Source organism: Pygoscelis adeliae, unplaced genomic scaffold (genome assembly GCF_000699105.1).
Source record: "Pygoscelis adeliae isolate BGI_AS28 unplaced genomic scaffold, ASM69910v1 Scaffold42, whole genome shotgun sequence".
In the NCBI taxonomy this organism is placed as follows: domain Eukaryota; kingdom Metazoa; phylum Chordata; class Aves; order Sphenisciformes; family Spheniscidae; genus Pygoscelis; species Pygoscelis adeliae.
This window is the reverse complement of record NW_008824283.1, coordinates 2654435-2679587: the sequence shown is the minus strand read 5'-3', so window position 1 is coordinate 2679587 and position 25153 is coordinate 2654435. Positions and strand designations below refer to the sequence as shown.

The window sequence follows — 25153 nt, the reverse complement described above, 5'->3', positions numbered from 1 at the left end:
TCGGAACATCACTTTCCTATCGTTGCTTACTGAGCTGGGGGATATTTCATCTAACCACAAGCCACATCCATCCCTGTCAACTTAATGAGAGAATACACATTTAAGGAAACAAAAGGAAATGGCTCTCCCTTGGGACCTAGCATTGTTAAATTGTCCCTAAGTGGTTTTAGTACATCTGTTTATGGTTCATTCTCTGTTTCAAGCTTTAAAAAAAAGTCACTAAAATGCCTAATAAGGAAAGTCTCAGTTGGAGGGAGGAGTAAATACCAATTTTCACGGTTTGTACCATTTTGTGTAAAAAAATCAGTCATTAGTTTCACGATTCACACTTAATTGCAAGAAATGAAAATAACTTCCAAACATGACCTAAAATGTCCTAGAAGATATTCTCAGGAATTGTGTTGCAGTACTGTATTATTGAGCTGAAAAATACTAATGACAGTGAAACTTACACTACTCCATTGTTTTGACTCTTTCTTTTTGCATCTGAGTGGCAAAGTAAAAGCCTCTAGATGTGCAATACTATTTTCAAAGTGTGCTGAAAGAACCCAGGGCTCAGCGTATTTGTCCCAAGGCTGGGTTTTGGGCCTCCAGCGGTCAGTGCTCTTTTGTGCTGTGTCCCCGACACTGTTTATGAGGTATTTGGAGTGATTTGTGAGTGTTGCTTTTAGAAATCAGATCCTCTGGTAGCCTGTATGTTTACAGGACACTTACTAATGTGCTGAAATGTAGATTGTGAGCTCTCATCATTGCTGGTATTTTCAAACTTTCAAAAAAGAAAATGGTGAAGGATAGAGGAGTTACGTATGTTGGTGATAAGGGAGTCATGGAAGGGAAGCAACTGCAGAGAGATTCAAGAGCATCCTAGGAGTTACAGTGGCAAACTTAACCGCTATGAGTGTTTTATTTTGAAGTGAAAATGGTGAAGTGAAAACTTGGCTGAATTCCAGTCCTATAGTAATAGGTGCAAGTGTTTAAATTGTTGCGAAATTACTTTAATCTTTGACATTGTTTTCCACTTCTAAAGTGCCAATGTACAGTGAAGTACAACAACAATAAGAATTTACAGGCAAAATCAGCGGCAACTAGTACCCTGGAGAGATACAAACAACACTGCATTGCTCACTTCCACTCTCAGGCATCCATACATGCGGCTAGCACACACGTACACACACACATTCATACACATTTCCCCTGCCCAGCCCCATATTTTTACAGTCTTCCTATATACATATGTGTTTGGCTGTTCCACAGAACTTCCACAACAGCTAAATAATTGGATGTGCACTTCCCTGGGTTTATGCGGCGCCTTCCCTGCATTCTGTTCTTGTTTCAGTAGCCTGTCTGGCAATTGACTGGGAATATGGTTAGCCCCTACACTTTGCCACTCTTGTGACATAAATCTGCCTGTTCTCCACTGACTTCCATCTAGTGCTATACTGAGAAATTGTGCAAAGGTCCATTTCTTCACCTGGGCTAAACGTCAAACAGGTTAGTGTACAAAGAGAACAGACTGTTTAGAATCTGTTCATTCCAGTGTCATGTTTGCTCTACAGTCAGTTTTGCCATTCAGTGTGTCACAGATGGCCTCATGGTCCCCATTGCTGGAAGCTTGGCTGCCAGCAGGAACGTGTCCATTGCGCTCTGTTAAGAGATTGAAGGTAAAGAACTGGCATGGGTCCCTTTGTCTGCTGCCTTCCTGTAAGGGGCTCAGGAAAGAGCTGGAGTTTTTCCATTCCTGAAATGTGCACATCTCCATATGTGGGTGAGTGATTTTGCTCAGGTAGCCGGGGCTGGGAGATGCTGAAGATAATGTCCTCTGACTGCCACTTAGGAAACTCCCGCTGTCTTCCAGTGAGTCCTTCCTGGGGTGTTCAAAGGAGCACCGATTCCAGTTCCTGTAGCTGTAGGCCCACCACCCCAGCTGCTTTCGACGGTGGCACTGGCATTTTAGGATCTGTATAAAAGCCCTCTTGAACTCTTTGCTTGAGCAAGGGTAGATGATTGGATTCAAGCAGCTGTTAAAGTAGCCAAGCCAAAAAATCACCTTGAAGATCGTTTCAGGGGGCTTCAGAGCTGAAAACAGAGATCCTGTCCAGAAGAAACAAGCAGAGACAATATCTGAGATAATTGGTTTGCCTGCCTTTAGGAAGGGGTAAATGTCCCATCAGATCACTCTTAGAACCTGTTTATTAAAAATCCTTATTGCTTGTTGCTTTCATTTTTGGTCTTTTGGTAATAAAATGTTATTTTTGTTATTTTTAAAGCTAATAAGGAAATCCTTTCCACCATCTGAAAGCTAACGGAGCACATCATAATTAATATAGAATTAAGAATTAAAAAGCAGTCCTTGTGTTTATATGTACACATCTGTTGCACTAACATCTATTGATCCCAATGAAAGATCAAACCTCCATTGTTGAAGCTGTTGCACAATGCACACATGGAATACGGCTGTGCCTTCTCAAAGAGCTTTTGAATGTCATTTTTGAAGAAAAAGATCTAACTGTTCTCAGTAAGACTTACTGAGTGTGTTCAGACATACCTTATAACTTCCAATACATTCTCTGGCAGCTCCTAAACATCACCCCATTTATCTAGATTATTATGATAGTACAAACCTCTTGAAACCTGAAGTTAATTGTGGTACTTCCAATATCCCAGACATTCATAAAAATGGTGTAACCCAAACAAAGAGGTTATTTTATGAATAATTCCTCTTCCATTCACAACCAAATAATTGCCCTAAAGAGGCTGCCCAAATGAAAAACTCATACTGGGAAATCAATTTCATGTACTTTTAGTATTAAAAACAAGCAATTGATAGCTAAATTTAGCAAATCGGGCTTTGTAAAAGAATGTATGAAATTTTTTAAGCAAAACAGGCATTCAACAGTTATCCAGCTGGGAAAACACCTTTGTGTCTGGCTGAAGTAATCAAAGAGCAGGGATTCAGGAGAGAATTCTTATTTCAAGAACTGGAGTTAGATTTGAAGTGTTTTTCAAATGGAAGGTGACACTCAAGCCTGAATGTCACATCTCTGAGAAGAGCGACCTTTCACACTGGAGTGGTTTCAGATTCCCTGGGCTGTGAAAGCAGCTGAGTCAGTTCTGACTGTCAGGATGCCTTAGTGGGGAGGGATATGATTCTAGGCATATTTCCCATCTCATAGCAATGTAGAGGCCATGGCTTGGGCCTCAAAACTATGCAAAAGCACTCCCTAGCTTCTTGGATAAATAGCTCTATGTGCCACAGCAGATACTGCTGTCTGTAGATTACAGTGCTGGCCTGCTGCTGACTATAGGGGTCTGAGTCTTCTTAGCTCACAAGAAAGCCAAAGGGAGGTAAGTATGTATCATTCCTCACACATCCACTGCCCTCCTCTGTGTGTCAACTAGTCCCTGAGCTGGCTTAGAAGTGAAAATAAGATGCTGAGATGGCATCAGCTATCTGGAGAGACTCTTCCTTCCCCTCACTTGGGCAATAGGAGTCAGGAAAGATCCTGTGAATCCAGAATAATAGATTTCTTTCCCTGGCAGTGTTTTGGGACGGTGCCATCTAGCACTAGCTCTACCTGTTGCCTCGGAGCTAAGCAACATGCTAGTCCTTAAGGTTAAAAGGGAGGTTTTAAATTACAAGGTTCATAGTATTTCTTTCATGACTCCTGCACGTTACTGACTTTTTCTCCATGTGCAAGACTCTTGTCAGTTGAACCCATGTCCCTTATTGCTTTGTTGCTGCTAATGATTTGCAGGGTTTGACAAATGCCTCTTCTCTCCATTTGATGGAGATCCTCCATCTATCCTGATTGATATTGCAGGAAGTACAGAGTACATCATGTCTAACATCAAAGAAACCATGAATTGTATTTGATGAATTTCCAACAGATAAATCAATGGAAGCACTTCAACTATGTCTTGTGAGTGTTACATACTCTTTGATGAAAGATTCAGCGACAATTCCTGTGATTCTATGGAATAAGCCGTTAAATGGGTGTCAAATTCTTATAAAGCTTTAGGAAAAGTTGATCTAAGTTTATAACTGCAGCCAAGATGAGGAAGATGCTCCAAAACCTCCCACATGCACAGTTGCAAAGCTTTTCAGGATTCATTTTGTAAATAATTATTGCTAATATTTTCCCTTCAGTTTAGGGAAAAGAGAAGTTTTGTGACTTTACAAAACAAGTAGAAAGCATGATTATGTATAACAAGGAACTTTTTGGAGCTCATACTGAGAAATTTCTTAAATTGTTTTCTGGAACTCTTTTAAAATATAAATTATTTTTAGCTCTTAAAGCCCAGTAAACCTCGTGAAGTGGCTAAAGAGTTCCCGTTTTTTCTTATGTGTGAATGTTGAATGAGCAGTGGTGAGTTTTTCCAGATCAGTTGGTTTGCCTTTCTCTCATACTGTAACAACTGAAAATCTACAGGACATTCCTCTACTAGATTCAAATATTTTTAGGCAGGTTAAATACGGACAGAGTAAATGCTATGGTATAGTTTTCAATAAAATAAAAAAAAAATTAAGGACTTCACTGACGAATTTTGTGAAATTCCCTAAGGACAAATAAAATGAGCTAAGCTATAAAGAAGAAAACTGGGAACCAATGCAGATAAATGAGTTGTGCTTGCGTAATCTATATTGCACCAAATGAACCAAATATAACTACATACAGTAAAGGCTAAGAGACCAAGTAGGGAAAAAGGTAAAAAGCTGAGTGCTGAAAAATGGCTAAGCTTTGTAAACCACTTCAAGAAATGTGTTCTTTAAGAAAAAAAGGTAAGGAGCTTATGTCTATCTTTCATGATAACCTATTTTTCAAATGCCATTTGAAAAAAATGACAGCAGGCCATTTTCAGCAGCTGCAGCAAGCATTCTCAAAGCTCTTTTATATTAAAGGGCAGCAACACAAAAGAGCAGAGAATTTCCTCATAGCAACCCTGACTGACGGAGACACCTTGTGTTCAGGCCTGATTCTGGAAAAATCACTGAGCCCCAATCAAGCATTTAAAAGCTATCTTGACCCTACCTGAGTCATTAACAGAAAATCTGGAAATAGATCAGTTTGGAAAGCTATGTGGTGGTGCGATTTAAAAATAAAGATCAGCATTTCACTACAATAGTAGAAAAGTTTTGAAACTAAGAAATTCAGGAATAAGTCTCAAGGAGTTAATGAAAACATTAAACACTACCTCATTCTCCACTTTTTCCTGGTTCTGCAAACAGCACAATGCAAGTGTTGCTTGACTCTTAAATTATACACAAACTAGTAGATTAAGTTTTCACAAGAAGGTGAGGAAGTATGCTTTTCTGAACAAGGAATATTAATTTGATAAATAGGCCATTGAGTTATTGACTGGTGTGTTAATTGCTCTTCCTTCAGACTGATGTATTAAAACTGGATAGAATTCTTCTTAACTGCTCTACCCTTTCTTATATATACATATATGAGCAACTGCTCTGATCAGAGATGGATTTCATTCATTGATGAATTTTGTCTATGGTATAATGCGCTATTACTTGCTAGTTTTTTCAAGAGTCAGGTGGTAGACGATTATTCCAAGAAGGCCCTAGCAATAAGAGAGGTCGCTGCAGTCCCAGTGAGAATAAGTTCATATATAGAAGCACGACTCATTTGTTCTCAGATAGCACTTCTCATCTGTCAGTCATCCTGACTTCATGCCATCCTCCTGATTTTACCAGTAGGCAATCTGAGCTGGGGGAAGGTAAAAGCAATCAGCTGAAGGTCATGTGCTAAATAATTTTCACCAGTAGGAAAGTTTGGTTTTACCAGGAGGAGAACCATGAAACCTGGCACGACTCTCTTAGCCACTAGAACTCACAGTGGGTAGTACAGCGCATTCAAGTAGCGTGTTTGGTGGGTTCCTGCTACCTTCGCCACCACCCAAGAAGAAGCAGAATTCAGAAGTATTTTCTGAGATTAACAGAAACTGGTTGGCGCACATGAGCAGATACATTGCTGGCCCTGCAGAGGCTATATGTGATGACTACATGATCATAGCAAAACTCTGCTTATGAAGGGATCCATGGCTAATGAAGGGATCCTCCACCACCAAAAGCTACAGGTGCTCTGAAATGTAGTAGTTTTGTAGTACAACTTTCATCACGGTGAAGGAAAAAGGACTGAGGAGAGACATCACAATTCATCTTTAAAAACGTAAAAGTTACATGCAAAGAAGAAGGAAATTAAATTGTTTTCCGTGTCCACAGTGGCAAATATATGAAGCACTGTGATTTGAATTGCAGCAAGACAAACTGAGATTATGGATTGGGAAACAATTTCTGTCTTCCAAGACAGGAAAATTCTGGAACATACTGCGTAAGAAGGGTGTAAAAATCTAACCCTGGAAGCTCTTAAAAACAGAGTAGACACACATCTACTGATTTATGTATAGCTGATCCAGCCTCTGGGTTGGAGGATGCCCTGAATGACCTCCTCAGATCCCTTCTAGTCCTACTTTCTCTGATTAACTCTGCAGAATATAACTGTGTTCATCAGGAAAACTTTATGGCTTAAGTTTTGGCAGCCCACCAGAGTTTTGCATTTGCAGTACTGGAATCCCACTGACACTGTAGCCTTAGATCCCCTTGGTAAATATATCCATTATTTAGGTTGAGGATTAACTGTTAGAAAAATGGAATGTCCGAGACACATACTTATTTGAGCACTTACTCTCTTCAGGGCTATGGAAAGTTTCTGAGTTTTTGTATTCGGTCCCTCCTCGCTGGGTGGAATCCCAGCCTGAGTTTTCTACAGAGAGAAGAAAAGCTGTTCTTTATGATCCAGAAGGTGGTTTATATACAACATGGATGTTGCTATACATGCCATGTACTTCTAAATATAGTTTAATTTGGTGACTATTAGGCAAAGCTCCACTGCCTTTCACCATATAAAGATATGAAAAATATTTTGATTAGCTTGTATATTTTTAACATTACCCTTTTCCCTACCTTATTCTTGGAATTAGCAACAATACCTTTTATTTAGCTGCACACATACTTTACCTCATAATTAACCTGTCGGGAGCAAACAACTGCGGGCTATTTTGGTACCTTGATAAAATGATAAAGCTAAGCCTACTAGACACACTCTCTAAACATCAGACTAATATTTCCTTCCCTAATCTCGAACTACGTTCCCATCGCAGTCTGATAAACAGATTAAATATTTCCCTGTACTGATTTAGATTGCTTTTCAAAATGGCTGGAAAATTTTGCATATGATTATCTCCTCAGTGATTTATTTGTGATGGGGGTAGCCCGAGTGACCTCCCTACTCAAACTGGTCACTCTCCTGATGCTTCATGTTTAACAGCTTCATTCTAAGGGAATGTATATTTTCTATTCTCTTTTATTCTTCTGCACTAAACCGTGTGATTTAGTAAACATAGCACCACAATCTTACCTCTGATTGCACCTTTGACACTGATGAAGTTTTTGCAAAGCCTGTGTCCAGCACACATGGAGAACAGGAAATACTTCAGAAACTCAATCAACTTGATCAGTTTTGATTGGTTTTTGACCAGTAGTTTAACCAGCTGTGCTCCCTGGACTTGAGAGAGCTATTCAGTTTGGAAATACACTGAGCAACAGCAAATATAATAGGAAAAAATTAAGAAGTATTTTATTTGGTAAAAGCTAATTTCATTTAGGGTCTGACTGGTTATTTATAATGAATGCTTTATTATACAGAAAGTAAGTAAAGCACCCTCAATAAATTAGGAAACATTGTGGAAAACAATTTGCTGTATTAATTGTCTTCACATATTCTGCAGAATATCTGGCCAGAACATCACTGAGCCATTAAAATTCAGAGTCCACTGGAGTCAGTGGGAGTCTTTGAAAGCCTTTGTAAAGGCTCATAAGGACTTCAGTGGACTTTGGAAGAATCCTTAAAATAGCAGGGTGAGCAGCAGGACTGCCTTAATCCCAATACTCTTAATTAAGTAAAACTCTTCACTGAAGGAGGTTTCGATGTAGCCCTCTGCAGCAGAGAAACACATGCACACACACTCACACACGCACATATACACACACACTACTCTCTCATATTCTTTCCTGCTCTGTTACTTTTCTTCCATCTACATACCTGCTCCTTTGCTACCTCTCACAACTGACTACTGTATTCGTACAGAAAGGAGGGTGGGAAAGTTAAGACCTTCTATTTAAGGATCCTTCATGTAATAGTTGGCGAGCTTCTTGACAAAAGTGTAATACACAGGACATGTTTGAGTTTCCACTTCCACTTTATGGAAGACAGAACTTAGCATCAAAATTAGACGTGCCAATGCAACCAACCAACCAACCAACCAAAACCCCCCGAACTACTTCCAGGACAAGGGAGAAAACTTGCTACTCCAGTTGTGTGCACATGCAAGGTGATCAGATACGATAGTGATTAGCTAGAGTTCAAATCTGAAAAATAACATGTTAGATAATGTTTATGAGCTAAAACTTTTAAAATTGCCTTTGATATCTCTGTCCCATTCTGCTCTGTGTGCTACTTCCAGCCACACAGAGGAAATAAACAACTATGTATAAGTGACCAACAGTTGTTTGTGATGACAGTTATTTGTGAGCTATCACTGGGTTCCATTGTGTGGTTATATTTCCTCTCTTCATCCTTCATGCAAGGAATATATATATATTTATATGTGATGGGACTGAAAGCCAAGAACTTAATAGAATTACAGAATTATTGCAGTGGGAGGGGATGTTACGGGGTCTCTTGTCCAGTCCCTTGCTCAAAGCAGGGTCAACACTGCATTAGGTCCCCTGAAGCCTTCCCTTGTCCAGGCTGAAGAAGCCCTGTTCCTTCACCCTCTCCTCACACAATGTGCTCCAGCCTCATAATCATTTTGATTGCCTCCACTGGACTCACTCCAGTTTACCGTATGTCTTCCCCTGCATGGATGCAGTACTCCAGACACAGTCTAATGAGTGTTGAGTAAAAGGGCATAATCACTTTGTTCCGTCTACTGGCTCCGTTCCTGTTATAGAATCATAGAATCACAGAATAGTTTGGGTTGGAAGGGACCTCTAAAGGTCATCTAGTCCAACCCCCCTGCCGTGGGCAGGGACATCTTCCACTAGATCAGGTTGCACAGCCCAATGTCCTGTAGCTTGCATCTGATAGGGACATTCAAATAGTTTTACATCCTATGTTAATGTTTGTGTGAGTCATCTTCACGGGAGAGGGTATTCTCTGTGTGTGTATTTTCAAGAATGCCATATATTTATTATTTGTACCCGGTGGGAGGAAAATTTTAAACTATTAATGATTTTTTAATCTAAAATTTACCACATTCTCCTTTACTGTCTGCCTTCCCTTTAATGTCTCTGCTTTTTCTTTTTCTGTCCAGACACGTTCACTTTCCAGTTACTTATTTCCTTTCTTTCTCTTAATTTTTAAATATGTATTTCTACTCTCCTTATGTCTTACTTAGTTTTTAACTCCAACTGCTAATCTCCTTTCTAATCGCTTTATGTTGTGATAACTGACTTTCCATTAATTAAACATCCATTTTTAATAAGTTGTGGATTTGATATCAATTAAGTATCTAAATTACTCATCAAATCATCAGTTCTGTTCAGAATCAAGTATTTGATACTTAGATTAGATAATAGTTGGGCAGGAGCACCGCAAATTTCCTGGATCTAAGGAGAAAAAGTCTCTATGAATGAGTTTTGGGTTGTCAGGTGCTATGTTTTGTCTGTTACAAAAAAGTCACATTTCAAAATCTTCAAAATCCAGTTTTGCTTAGATGTGAGCCAACCTAGGGTGAGGGTATGTTTCTGTTTACTGGAACAAACACAACATTTGTTTTTATTGAAACAAAATGGTCTGGTGTAGTTTAAGTGCTTTGCTGTGTGTCAGTTGATATTCCAGTAATAGCAAACTAGCTACAATAAAATATGTCGTGAAACAATAATGGGGTAGAAGGAGAGCCTCACTGCACAGGTTTTTGTCATTGTCTTAAGATTAAAGAAAAGCCATAAAATTTGAAACTACTTGTCTGTATTCGTAACAAGTAGAAAATGAAGGATTTCAGAACTTGAAACACTGAATGGGGACATTCTGGAGAGAAAACCACCTTCTTGTTTGAGTACTATAAAATAGAAATAGTTAGAGAATTGGTAATAAGTATTTGGAAGTTTTGTTGTAGAGTCTGGTCAAATTTAAATAGTTAAGGTAACCTTGGAAGGCAAACATATCCTCCTTCATTCAGAGGAGAGAATGATTCCATTTTGGTGCAGATTGGAGTCATTCTGACTGGAGTTAAATCTGAACTTTTCAACATTCTCCATAAGAGAAGATGCCAATGTTTTAAAAATCGCTGTAGTGGTCAAAAGCATTGCAAAATACAAAATGATAACAAATGAGTTCTGAAACATGAAAATCAGGAAGCTTCAATAATATCAAACCCTGTCTCTCAATCTGCTCTCGAGAAGACAACTTTTGCAAAAATGGGTATTGTTTTGCAACACATTTGTTTTATGATGGAACTCAGCCTTCCTATGAAAAGCGACTTGATCAAATTTGTAATGTGATCAGCGAGAGACTTTCCCAGTGCGAGGCAATAGATGGCTGCTGGTGGCCTGGCTGGGAACCTCCTCTTCTCCCCTGCAGTTCACGCTGTGATTGCTGCTGCAGCTGTAACTGCTGGTAGCTGCTAATGGCTGAGTTACAGCCACTTCTTAATGAACGGGGAAAGCTCAAATGCTACATGTATATAGATAGTAAAATTCTCCCTGTAAAAGTAATAAGCTGCCTCTGACCAGAGTTGTTATGAGTTTAGAGAATGCGGAAAGGATGTGTTCATCTTTTATTTAAGCTTTCTGCGGCCCTTTCTACCACATGCTTAGCCAAGTCAGCATGCCAAGGTTTTAAAGCTAATGGGATTTCTAAAGCTCCTTATTTCTTTCCTTCCAGCATTCAGTGTTTGTTTACATTCCCCTGGATTTATTTAATACAGGAAAAAACCCCACAGTTTACAAACAGTAGAGGATGAAATAGAGAGCATGGTTATAAAATTAAGAGTTGATCAAGCTGGGAGGGACTGCAGACCTTCTGGAGAAGAGGGTTAGGACAACAGTGAAAAAAGATCTTGAGAAATAGGAAGAGCATCCAAAATCAACAGAATAAAATTCAATAAAGAAAATTAAAGGAAAGATGGTTAAATTATAACTACTACAAACCAGTAATGATGGCTAGCGTTTGGTTATGGCTTTCAAGCATGTTGGTGTCTCTGTGGGGTGCCTTGGGGTGCATATCCCAGCGGTGCCTGGGCTGCCAGGCTGGGGGACACCATGGGAATCACAGTTACCCCGCAGTCACCAACATGCTCCAGACCTGTGCTCCCGTGTTTGTGGGTAACTTATGTGTGTGTGTTGGGGGGGAGCACTCTGCTGTTGAGGAAGGAGAAATATCAAATAAGGAATAACTGACTAGAGAATGACATTGCAGAAGATAATGTGGGAGAAATAGAAATACAAATACGATGCTGTTGCAAGTACAGCAGTTCTCATTCTTCATTATATTAATAGGTACGTTGGGTATATGTGCATGGATCTAGGCCAGCTAGTAAGAAAAGTGACCTGGTTGTGAGGAATTTATGTCCTAGAACTGACCGCCTATAGCAGTTGCGGGATTCTCTTTGCTGGAGCCTTCTGGCCCTATGGTGAGCAAATACTTGTGAGGGGTGATGAAGGTATCATTCAGCCAGTCCTCAGCCCTTGAGTCTTTCATTTCACTTCAGGGAAGGGGAGTCAAGGAATGTTGAGTCAAGGAATTCACACAGAGGTGTCTCCCCTAACTGTCCTGACAGGGTAAAAGTGGTTTATACTCATTCCTCCATCCCATTCAAACAGGGAAATAAAAGTCTGCAAACCAGTACATTACTGGTATTAACTAAACTCAGTAACTGCTACCAATCTAAGGGCTGATCCTGTGTAGACAAGTTCTTAAGCAGGCAAATGAAAGTAGCAGACATACACAAATGCAGAATCTGACCATAAAGAGTACTTCCCCCTATGGATATGTTCATGAGTAAGAGCAAAGCCTAAGGAAAACATTTTCCTTGCTGTCTTGTAGGCTGAGAAAGGTTATTGTTTCTATTTTCTTATCCTAATTAAAATCCACAATTTCTTGTCATCCACACTGTCTCTCTCTGATAAAGGGTGCCTCATATTTCAGATGAACAAATCACTTCTGTGAGACCTGCATGAACTTCAATCACAATGGCTCAAATTTGAGAGCCTTTTAAAGGCTCCAAAAATAGAGACTTATCTAGAATGGCCAAAATAAAACCAGGACTTTACCTCCCTTGAAGCTTTGCTGATGGAAGTTGTAGTACAGATAGGGATTAGATTTTTTTTTTTAAAACCCAGAGTTGCTACACCTTCTTACATTACAAGCAATTGCAAAGCAGAGTAGCTCTATTTGCATTTTTAAAGGGACAGTGCCTACGTATTTAACCAGAGGGCTACTAACAATGGCACTCCTGGCATGGTAAGATTGTCTCTGATAGGCAGAAGTTAAGAGATAATCCATGATTTCCAGGGGTCCTGCTCTGGTCTGCAGTCTATGACTCTCCTTCCTACAGCGTCATACAAAAGATGATGTTGATGCTTAAAGCATTGAGAGTTGAAAATTATTTTTAAAAACTTAGGGTACAACAGACCATTTGCAAGCTGGTGTTTAGAAGAGCAATAGAAAGGACAAACAGGGGCTTTATTTGCCCAGCCCAGAAAGAGGAAGAAAGAGAAAAGCTGTAGTTTAAAAAAGAACAGTAAAAAAAAGCAACAGGGTTAAGGTTTTTCATGCCTCATCCATAGTTGTCATATTAGCAAAAATTCCGAGTATACCTTGAATACCAAAATATGGAGATACGAGATATGGAAAATACATGAGAGATGGAAAAATTCCATCAAGCACTTAAATTCTTGACACGAACCCTATATATCCTTGTATACACTAGTCTACCACCTCTCAGTCCAGAATAGCTATGACTTACACCATGGAGGGAATTCACTTGTGTTTAAATTGTGTTGCCCTCACATAAATATGATAAAATCAAGATCAATTTTAGTAAGAATCTTGTTTGGTACTCTAAAACTGACAGTAGATAGGGACAGAAACATGGTATTATTGTTGTTATTATTTTGTCCAAAAGAGTTAGACTTTTGCAGATTGCGAACTAGAAAGAATATGGGCCAAGCTTATGCTTGTTTTGAAAGGATTAGCTGATTAAGGGAGTCTAGAAAAGCTAATCTAAATCTGCTGACATTTCATTTATTATACTTAAATATCTTCAGTTACTGGGCATGCTTTGGTGTCTTTTTCTCTCCTTCTTACTTCTGACTTATAACTGAGACAATCTGTTTTGAACATGGTTAGTAAATAATAGGACTCCAGCATGGAATTGAATAACACAGCTACAAAGATATCGTATGAACTTCCATTATATTTTTTCCCTTTTATTATTTAGAGACTGATGGTTATTGCTTTTCAGTTTCTAGGTATCACTTGAAAGCCCATCAAAATAGCTCAAAGTCTTGCAATGGGCTATGGAGGAGGACTTTAGTGAAGATACTAAAAAACCCATCACTTTTTGTTCATGTCTGTATTTCACAGATAGATACACTAAAGAACATGCAGCCGAGATCCTGAGGTGTGGCCTCGATGCTTTAGGACCATTTGCACATGTATAACTTTACACAGTGCTTTCATCATGACTACCAACCTGAGCAATAGCACATATGTTTGCAAATGCCTTTGGAATAAGGATCTTGTGTCCACTGCCTTGCTGGATGCTGGGTGCTGAAAGCAGTGTTTCCTCTGAAATTATCACTTCTCTCCTGTCTTTGATTTCAGTAGTTTTGAGATTTCCTATTACTGCCCAGTGGCTCAGTCCTGAATTTTTTTTTCCTTGGAGCTTTCTGATCACCTGAGATAGGAGTTACTGCCATCTCTGAGGCTGAATATTCACCATGAGTTGATTTCTTTGTATTTTTTCTGTATTGCTTTGTGTATTTGCTTTGGTAAGACTGTATGCTTTAAGATTTCCCTTTGTTCCTCTGACCTGCAAACCAAAAGCCTGCATAGGAAGTACCCCAGAATTTGTGCAGTTTCATCTGCTTTGATAACAAACAACTTTGTTCTAAAAAACAGAAGTCTGTAAGTAACTGGTAATTGGCATCCTTTGCAAACCAAATAGCTTAAACTAAGGCTTAAGGGAGGCTATTTTAGTAGTAAAATGAATCATCTTGAAATAATCTAGTCCTCCACGTGTGACAAAACATGCTGTACTGATCAAGAAATGACCTTATGATGTTTAGTTTTACAGGAATTGGCTAGAAAGTAGGAGGAGCAGGTTCCTGCTATCATCTGTGCAATTGAACATTGTACCAGAGATTGACTTGCAAGTGGGCAGAGAGTCAGATTGCCACATATATCATTAATTTGTCCAAATTCTGTATAACTATTAACTTGAAGGCATCAAATCTAGAGAGCTAGGCTAGTTAGAGAGGGGAAGAGGGGGCAAGACCAAAACGAGATGAAAACCAAACCAGGCCTAAAGCCTTGCAGAAAGCAGAACCCGGTTGCATTGACAGCACTGGACCTAATGCCTTGAAGTGTTTCCCATGGGAAACTAAGTGGCCTAATTTGGTATTCTTGGTTCAGAGGTGCAGAAGTTGGCCTGATGTAACATAAATCTACATACTGTACTTGAATAACATTTTATTTTAAGAATAATTTTGTATTGGCTGACCTGTAGCATGCAGAATATTTTTATGTTCTTTTTTATTATTGTATAGAGACGTTTCAAAAGCTTCATACGTAAGGATAATCAAAACAGTTGTACTTCATTATGAGGCTCTTGGGATCTTAGCCCACTGCCAGTTAAGTTAGAAGAATTTTGTTTCTGACTTCAGTGGATAAGATCATAGGTTTTGTGGGAGCAGAGGGAGTTAGGCTCTGAACTAGGAAGTGAATAATGCTCTGCTGATCTCCACTGGAGTTAAGCAGTAGGCTGGGGAAGTTAATATGCTTTGGTTAAAGTACTGGAGGTGGTGAGTTTTCCCTTTGCAGGGGGGGTGCGTGTGTGTGTCTGGGAGAAGACTGGCAAGCCCACTCTGATATCTCAATTAACAGGAATGAGACTAAACTTTTACCTAGTAGCCAGGGGGAAACATATGGTCCTTCATTTTGGATTCATTTTTTTAATAAAGGTATTAGCATAAAATTGGATATTCCTTTGTTTAAAGGAGGGAGTTTTAATGAGTGTTACCTTATTTCTGCAGGGCTCTAGTCTTTAGGTAGAAATCGTCTATTTTACTCAGCATTTTTCAGCAATGCGTATTTAATATAGTCCTGATGCCTAAGAAAGGATTTGTATGAGGGGAAAGAAAAGAAACATTTATTTTAAAGAAGCAAGATACTTATTCTTCAAAGCTGAGTCACTGAATTTATGGCACAAGAAGTTGTCTCAAAGACACATATGTCTTCATTTTATTTTTTATGCTTTACCACAAATAATTTTGAGTGGCAAGACAACTGTTTACAAAACCATGGAGCATTTATGAATGTGTGCAACAAGGATATTCTGTAGCTCTATTGCTATCTGGAAAGAATATCTGGTAGCTACTCAAATAAAAACAAATTCTCACATGATTCGCTTTGATACCAGTTTTGCTGCATCATCAGGTGCTTAACACTAAAGGCAGCATGGTTCAGTCCTACAAAAAGAGATTGTGGCTCATTCTTCATGCTGATCATTTCATGATGCTCAGTACATCATAGTGTCAGTGCTGTAATTCCTCTCTGTACCTGTATACAGAGCTCTGTCAGAGAGCTTTCCTTGCAAAGCCTTTTGATTCTTGCTTGAAAAACACTCTGTAAATGTTAATATTATTTCTTTTCCTTTGTCATGGAATATTTATTCAAGCAATATCCCTGCTTTCAGCACCGCATCAGTTCCCAATATATATCGGCCACCTGATGCAATAATCCTTTGGGATATCAAAATGGGTAGCTGCGGAATATATTGAAATGCCAGAGTGGAAGAATTTTAATTTTGCCTGGAAAACTAGTAGAAGAGCTGAGAACACTTTTAACATGAAGGAAACTCCTCGCCGTGTAAGCAGATTCGTTAAGACATGGTTTTGAGGTGTTGCAGAAATAACGTTTACCGATTGTCAAATGTTTTGTGGTTGGATCCTCAGAAATCCAGAGCTGCTCTGCTAACGCCATTCTGCAGAGTCATGGCATTACTGAGTGAAACAGGGAGCAAAAAAAATAGTAAAGATGCGGATGTGAGGGTATGATTTTGGTTAATAGCGCAAATATAAGGTGTGAAAAATACAGGCTAAGGAAGAAGCCTATCCTTCCAGTATAGTGAAGGTAAGTATCTTGTCTGGACTCAGTAGCAGAAAACGTATTGCAGTTTGCAGTCCTGCACTGATGAGCAAGTGGGTTGTGATTAAAGCACCCCAGGGCACCTATGGAGAGTTTTGTAAATCATCAGTACCTTTTGGATTCTATGGTTTGCCTATCACTGAAATTGATTTCAAACCATTGTGTGCTTTTTGTAAGGGTTCATAATAGCATTTCATTTAATTTCGTGACTTCAGGACACAAAGCAAAAGATTTCTGGTATGAAGAATGTAGCACACAGCAAGTTCCTTAAGAAGTCTTTCTCCACTGCTCTACCCTCTCCTCCAGTTAAGAATGGCTGCATTATGCGTGTCAGGAAAAGGTCTTTTCCCCACCTGTTTTAGTGAGCAATGCTTTAGTCATGCCTAACATCATTAATTAACTTTGCACTGATACACAGAGATGAAAAGTACAAGGTTCTGCAATCTGCTGAATAAATTAAAAAAAGAGATCAGGGACAAGGAACAAAACCAGCCCTATTCCTAGTCAGCAAAACAAAGGGAAAGTACCTACTATTTAAATGCATTTGGATACTAGATTGGAAACTATGTATACCTTTTTCCCCCCTTTCTTAGACTAAAGGCTGTCAGTTAAGAGTTGGGCCCCTGAAAGGATTTCTAGACAGAGGACAGGAGAGCCAGCAGTCTATATTGCAATGCCAAGACGCTGATTTTTTCACTCTTCTAACTGACACAATGGCAACTCTTTCTGAACCTCATCTCTGTGGGGCACCAAGCACTCACAGCACTGAAGTGAGCGTGTTGGGGGTTACAGACACTCAGTCTATGTTGAGTCAGAGCCCACAGCAGTAGGTTAGCCCTTCAGCCCACCCAGCACCTCTGCCAGTACACAGTGTGCTGTGGTGGAGGCTTTCAGCCTGTCACCTCACTGATGCCTTGGACACAATTCATATGAGAGATAAAATTGTGTTGTGACAAGCAATAAATTCTCCACTCAGGTGTCTTAAGCAACGACTCATTAAACCTCCCAGGGAAGAACAGGAGCTTTGAAATAACTAGAAATATAATTATTTCTCACATTTCTTCTGCCCTGTGACCATAATGTTTTTAATGGACTGGTCTGCATCTGTGTTTGTTGAACAGTATCAGTAGCTATACTGGCTTCTGCTAGCTAAGGATATGCTCTACTGCATGCACATTTGGTTTTTTTCTCCAAAGTTCCTTCAATAATTCAAAATCAAGGAGGGAATCTACTTTATCAGAGGATCATGACCTACTAGCTACATATGTAGTACTACTACTGGTACCATATGGTGAAAATATATTTCTATCCACTGGTATGTATTTTTGCAATAGTTGGAAACTTGCTCTCTGTTATAAACTTTCTTTAAGAGCCAGCACAAGGACTTAAACTTCAGTACCCAAAGAGAACTTTGCTCACAATTTTCCTTCTGTTTGGAATTTTTCACATCCTTAACATTAGCTTTATGCAGATCTTGAATCATTAAGATTTTTAAGTTTATGATACAATAAACTAGAGATTATAGAGTTGCCCTGCAATAGCTTAAATAGTAGTCTTGCAGTAAAGATTCTAGTCTAAATGATACTACACATTCACTGAAGTTATAATTTTATAACACTTCACCAGGACCAGGTTGCTGAACTCAGTTTAGTTTTCTACAACAGTCTCTAAAAATACTCGCTTACCACTCAATTAGAAATGTTTTGGTAGGGTAACTAAGTAAACACGAACACAGAACACTAATAAAGGCTTTTCCTCCCTTTTCTTTTTCCACCTCTTTCCATATTTAGGCTGCCAGATTGTCTGTCTCTCAGAGAAATGAATTTTGGACAGATATTTTTGAGAGCTTAGTAATTCAATGTCTTGAGATATTCCACTTCAGAGGAAGTGCTAGTATTAAAGACAATACAAGAAAATTTCAGAAGGACTTGGGAACAGAACAATGTGTTAAGGCTACATCAAATGCTTTAATAATATTTTAAAGTTGAAAGTGAACAAAGTGGCTGCCCAAAGCTCCCATGGCAATCTTCTGAAATGCCTGAACTAAGACCTATTGAAACCAATGAGAACCTTTCTGTGGGGATCAGTGGGCTTTGTGTGTTTGCTTTTGGGATTTGATCAGTCACATTTTAACTGAGAACTAGAACTTTTTCAGCTTCCCGAAGCTCAGGGGAGTTTTGCACCTCATCATTAGATCAGGTTCATTTCCATTTAAGTCACCTAATAATGCCAGAAGACCTACTGTATTATAGTCTGAACATCTAACAGTAAACTAAACCAAGAACATTTTAGTGCTGAAACTCTTTTTGTGTTCTTATCTAGGATTTTTGTTAAAGCATCCTATAAGAATGTTTCTGAAACCTAATTCAATTCAAACAAAGACCATAAAGGGGGATTTAATGTATAAACTCTGAAGATATTGTCCCCTGATTTGACATCTGCCCCATCACTGAGAAGGACTATCAGATAAGCAGACTTTCTGCAGGCTGCACCCTTTACGAAGTTTCAGCATGACTCTGAAAAAGCCACATCAGAAGTAAGTTACTTTCATTTCCCTTCCTTCCATCTGTTCACAGCAGTTCTCAAAATGATAGCTACTTACCATTCATCTGATTTTTTCTATGACATTTTTGTAGTAAACAACTAACCCTCTTCCTCCCCCTCCCCTCGCGATCCCGTCATTACCAACTTACCTAGTGGCAGAACAATGAAGAAAGGTAGCCAGCACAAGATAAACATGCCAACCACAATTCCCAACGTCTTGGCTGCCTTCTTTTCTCTAGAGAATTTAAAAAGTTTGAAAGCTAAGGAGTTCCTGGGATTGTGACCCTTGGATTTGGTGCTGTTTAATGTGTCCTCATGAATGTTCCTGTAATGAATCCGTAAAGTCAGCTCCTTGGAGTTGGACATTTCTTTCATAACCCCAGCTTCCAGGTTTTTAGTAGTCCTTTTTGCCACTACGTAGACCCGACAGTACATCACGAGGATGACAATTAAAGGAATGTAAAATGACCCCAAGGAAGAAAACAAAGCATAGAATGGTTCTTCAGTGATACGGCACTCTTTATCATCCTTGGGTGCTGGTTCTTTCCAGCCCAAAAGAGGCCCAATAGAAATCACCATGGAAAGGACCCAGACACCTAGGAGAGCTAAAATTGCCCTTCTTCTTGTTACCAAAGTTGGATACTGGAGAGAATAACGTACCCCTATATATCTATCTATAGAAATTGCACATAGACTTAAAATAGAAGCTGTACAGCATAGCACATCAACCGCTGCCCAGATATCACAAAATATCCTCCCCAAAACCCAGTAGCCAAGGATTTCCAGTGTAGCAGAGAATGGAAGGACAGTGAAACTCAGCAACAAATCTGCTATTGCGAGGTTAATTATGAAATAGTTTGTAGGGATTCTTAAATGTCTATTGCAAGCAACAGAGAGAATTACCAAGATATTACCTATAATAGCAAAGAGTATAAAGGCACCTAGGATAAGCCCCACAATTATCGCCCTACTGATATCCAAAGCAGGTGAATCCAGATTGCTTGCTGTCTCATTGGAGTTGTTTGCAGAAAGATTGCCATTATTTAGTGCAGACACTTTCAAATATCCAGGTATTGATGAATTGGATTTATCTCCAAGGTAGGTATTCATCTTAAAAATCATCCTCCATAGCAAGTTATGATTGGATCCCTTGCATGACACGCAGATGATTTGAGTTCAGCTGAAAGTTATCTCTCTACCCAAGAAGTTGCTGCAAAGCACCGGCCAGTTTTAGATTGAGAACTCATCTCCCCAGCAAGCTGTCAGCTATGAGCACGTAAAACTTGCACAGCGTGAAGTCCTCTGAAGCCTGTCAGAAATAATAGGCTGTTCAAACTTGCTTAATTTCTCATACGAACAGGTTTAAACAGAAATTAGCAGGCAGAAGTCTTGGCTGGAGCTCGAAAGTAGCTGTTTTGATCATGATGTCCCTGAAATAAAAGACAGGTTTACTGTTTTCCCTTGTGCATTTGTGGTTCTGTTGGAAGGATGTCCCTGTCTAGCTGCTGTGACATGCGTCTCCAGGAAGGGTTTGTCAGCATTTAGGCAGCTCTGCATGAACTGGCTGCCTGTGCTCACACTGCCTGTGCTAGTGACATCACCGCGGCCAGCCCCGTCACAGCGCTAGAGGGCAATGCAGTTCAAGTTAAAACTTCCATGTCAAAGTCTGAAAGCTAACAAATGGAATATATCAATCTTAATTAAAGCATTTGCCACACAAATCTGGATTGGAAACCTTTAAAAAAACAGTTTTATTATCTGAGAAAAATATACTCGGTGGGATGTGGTGAAAAAAGCAATTTCAGTACAAAACGATCTAGCGCCCTTTGCCTTTTGCTCACCAAGGACATGTATTTGAGTTTACTTTGTTATCAAAGTGAATCACATGCCATTTTAGAGAACTAATCATCTCCCACCTTCTAAGAACAAATAGGTAGGTTCCAAAAATCCCTAGTTTATTCATAGATTCAGTATTTAATGGTCACATAAAAACATACAGGGAGTAGTTTGTTTCTAATTGTAAGCTTTCTGTTAATAATGAAAAAGTAACAGATGATCAAAATCAAAATCTCTATTAAGATCTTTATGTTTGTTCTAGACTCCTGTGTACCGGGAGTATCTATGGCTTCTCTTTTCTGGCTAGATAACTTTTCTAAGCATAGGTGCATTGTGAATCCCAGCCCTGAACGGAGCTGAGCACCCTTACCCACAGCCAAAGTGAAGGCAGTGAAAAGCATTTAGTAGTCTTTTCAAAGTACTCTTTATGCTTAAGTATGTTCCTATATCTTTGCTAAGGGCTGTGAGATCACTGAGACTGTTGTTAACTCATTGTAGCTCTGGGAAAAGACCTACAGTATCCTATAAAGGAAAAAATAAGTAACAACTGATTTATTTTTTAGATAATAGCCTTCAATGTTGAAAACAGTGGTTTCTTGGTTTCTTCATTTTGTGTAGCTTTGGGTCACCAGGTGAGGAGAAATCTCAGATCTTTATAGCTTGGTGCCATTAAAAACAAAAAGTGAAAGATTAGCTGAACATATAACTGCCAAAATACTGTTCTCAACTTTCTGTCATCAGATTATGTCCTACAGCTGTTGTCTGCAGTACTCTGGGTTACTGTATATTGATTTTCCTGTTACAAAATGTACTGCGTTTAAAATAAAAGGTTCATTTTTAATAAGGCAGCTATGGCTGAAAGTTACAGCTCAGTGCTGGTTTTAAGGACAAACCATGTAAACAAAAGCTCTGGTTGAATTTTATTTGAGGAGTGGATGGCAGATGTTTGTATAGCCCTTCCCAACTGCAGGGACTATAGCAAAGCACTATCGTTCAAAAACTTTTCTTTGAAACATTTACAAGAATGACATGATAACATGTCATGGAGTCACTGAAGGGAAGAGGAACAAACACTCAATTTATGAGCTTAGCCTCAGCTTTTCTGCCTCTGCTGTCTCCAAGGCAGAGCTTTCATTGCTAATAAAAGCAGTTAGCAGCCTTTGATTTTGGACATACATCCTTCACACCATTCTCGCTGGACTCCACGTAACCACTCTCAGTTTTGTTTGTGATTTCTGATTTTGTTTCTCTGCCTTGTCTGTTTAAACCGTGAATTCCTCAAGGTAGGGGCTCTCTCCTGTTGTGAAGATGCAGACACAGCTGTTGGGAGGTGTGATTACAGCTGTGTGCAGCCAGGGCATCTGACTCGGTACCACCATAGTCGAGTTGTGGTAGCGCAGAGGGCAGCAGAAGTAGCTGCTTGCCTGGGCGTCCTGGTGGGATCACATAGCCTACAGTGAAGCCTGCATCTTCCCACTCTTGGTGCTTGAACGAAATTGATTAAAGCTAGTTTGATTGGATCATTAGGTCCAGATGTAATGATGTTTCAGCCTTTGGCATGTAAGAAAGTATGTTCACTGCAAAATGTGGAGAGGTTGGATAAGAAAAGATCAGTGAGGGAGTAAACTGGTCTACTTCAGTTTTTTAGCTGGCAACATGTGGGGCATGCCCAGCCTGCAGAGAATAACAGGGTGGCCTGTAACTCCTCTCTGGCTTCAGCCACGCCACATTAGGATTTTGTAGCCCCGAGGAACCAGATCTTTCAATAGCCTTTCAACAGCCACTTCCAGGAGTCAGCTGGTTCCAGCTTGCTGGCAAGGTCCAGGACACTGTGCAACAGCAGTGGCAGGAAAAGGCAGAAGGGAAGGGAATAGGGATTCTGACTGGTAGTGGTTGGACTAAAACACATGCTTTTTTGCTCAGTATCTTTTGCTGGCAGGAGTACTGGGACCAGTCTGCTTCCCTTACTAGTGCTGCTTTCTGTGCCCCTCTAGATGAAAAAACAGGCAGAAAAGTCCTATTCTAGGGGACAGAGGAAGACAAAGCTACTGCTCATCTCTTACAGCCCTACTGAGAAGTCTGATGTGTTTTCACATCTCTCTTTACCAGTCTGTGTAATAACATACTGGCTGAATAGTCATGAGGCTCAGCTGATTAATGTTCACAAATTACTTTGAGATCTTCAGTGGCAGGTGCTATAATAAAGCAGTGTATTGAAACCCAGACATGAACGTTAACTATTTACCTACCTTTGCATGAATGATAGAATAGGTACTGTGAAAAATAGGATACTTTTTCTGCCAAGTTCAAGGCAGCACTTCAAACTAGTGCAATCGAAAACATCCGATCAGAGAAATGCAGACCGTATTCATTACAGAGTTACCTTCATTCAGATAAATAATAGTTTTCAGTGAAAAAGTAAATTTAATAGCCTGGAGATTCTACTCAATATTATTTCAGTAATGATGTACAGCAAGACAGGATGTCCTTTAGCTATTCAATGTACTTCTGCTGAGAACTTGCTGAAGCAGCAAAGACTGGATGCAGAACATACATTTGAGGTAACATGGAGAACATCTTTTCGTATGTTCTTAGACTAGTTCAAAATTTGAAATATGGTGAACTTTTAAAATGCATTTTGTTGTATCAGATCAATGGTGCAAAAGGAGTCCTATTGTCATGGCTCAGTTTTGTAAAGAGCTGTGTTCCTTTTATTCTTATTTTACAAAGTGATGTTAAAAATATATACTGACAGTTTGATCTGATTTCAGAAACACAGCAGAAGCACTTCCAGAGCACTTTTGCAACACCGGTGAATAACAATACAGCCTGCTCCTTTATTGGGCATGGGAGTATGAGCTGATAGAGAATTTAAAGGAGTATATCTACATATAGTTTTATATAATTCCTCTTAATTCTTTGATTTAATTAGAAACCTTGATAACTCAAAGAACTAAATAAACAGACATGACTGAAGAAAAACAAGGCAATAGTGTCAGAAATAGTTTAGCTTATTCACTCTGACTTGAACAGTATCGTGAACATGCTATCATATTTGATACAAGCGTTCTTGTCATACCAGCACAAACCAGAAAGCCTTCCTCCCGTGAAAGAAGTATGAAAAGCAAGAAGCAATGAGCAGGGCATTGGATGCTGCTGTAGAAATATCTCACTCCTCTGCCGCTGTCTCTGATGCTAAAACATTGCCAAGAAGTGGAGTGAGGAGGTGGGCTTGGGGAAGGGTTTTTTGTATGATTGTGGATGGGTATGTAGACTTATGTGATGCATAGAATGTATCTGCAGCTCAGAGAAAATGTGAGACTCTGATTGTTTGGCACTAGATTATTTTCTTCGTAATACAGCTTCTTTGTAGATGGTGTCAGTCATTAAAAATATACTGATAAAAGATGAAACTCTTGTCTGTTTTTGTTAGAAGCTTCAGTGCTAGTTACCTAGCTACACTTATTTGTTGCTTGTTTTATTAATTACAGATGGTGCAAAATGTTACTACTATTTTGGTACAAGTGTTCTTTCTGAAGTCTTCTTTCTTTCTCTAAGGACCACTGGGCAGCACTTAAAATCCACAGCCAGTGTGATCCACCAAATTTTTTTCTTTCATTTCCATTACTGCTGATTAGCAGATCTTTGTCCTTCATAGAAAACCTCTTTGGCTTAGCCAGAGTTGTGAAAAATTTCCACGGATATTGGAAATACACAGGATTATTGTTTCCTTACATTTCATGATTAAGCAGAAGCTAGTTTCTTTTGAATGTGTGCACACATACCCTGAACCTCAGGAAGGGGTCAATTTCCATGATGAGAAGAGAAAAAATGCATTTAAAATGCTAATTTTCAGTTGTCCAGTAATGATATTTTAAAACTTGTGGTTTTACTTTCAGAGTAAGAAAAATGTATCATAGGATTGTATTAAAAGCTAAGATTATTAGCTTGAACTTGCCAAAAGGAGATTGCAAACATTTGCAATTTTGAATAATCTTTTTATCTGCTGTGGTTCACTGCCTATCATTTTTAAGTAAATAGAATTTAAAGAGCATTTTCTAAGTAAAATGTAGTCAATTAACTAAAATACTATGCTTTTAATGTTGTCACTGGCTTTTAAATCCTCTTCCAGATTTAGTTTTTTTGCAGGCCCATTTCCCACACTAAAACATGTTTTTTCTCACACTCCTTCAGCTGTGCATTTCCGCTAGAGTTGTGCTAAAGAGCCCCAAAATTACCAGTTACTGATATAGGCCCCATCTCAGAAACAGACTTCATGAGGATGATGTCAGTTGAATGTTTTTGGGCAGAGGGTAATGGACTATGTATGT

At 39.2% G+C, this 25153-nt stretch overlaps 1 protein-coding gene across 1 annotated transcript; it reads right to left on the bottom strand.

Annotated features, from left to right (window-relative positions):
- Nucleotides 1-1392: 1392 nt before the first annotated feature.
- Nucleotides 1393-20108, bottom strand: ADRA1B (adrenoceptor alpha 1B). The gene is made up of 2 exons (XM_009318496.1): nt 19136-20108; nt 1393-2091 (listed from the first exon to the last, which is right to left on the bottom strand). Exons 1-2 carry the CDS (start codon nt 20106-20108, stop codon nt 1529-1531), a joined length of 1536 nt encoding a protein of 511 aa, XP_009316771.1. The 3' UTR covers nt 1393-1528.
- Nucleotides 20109-25153: the final 5045 nt, after the last annotated feature.

Coding starts and splice junctions, on each gene's coding strand:
- ADRA1B (XM_009318496.1), bottom strand. CDS start 20,108: ATGATTTTTAAGATGAATACCTACCTTGGAGATAAATCCAATTCATCA. Junction 2,092..19,135: donor CTTCATTGTTCTGCCACTAG/GTAAGTTGGTAA, acceptor TCTTCTGGACAG/GATCTCTGTTTTCAGCTCTG.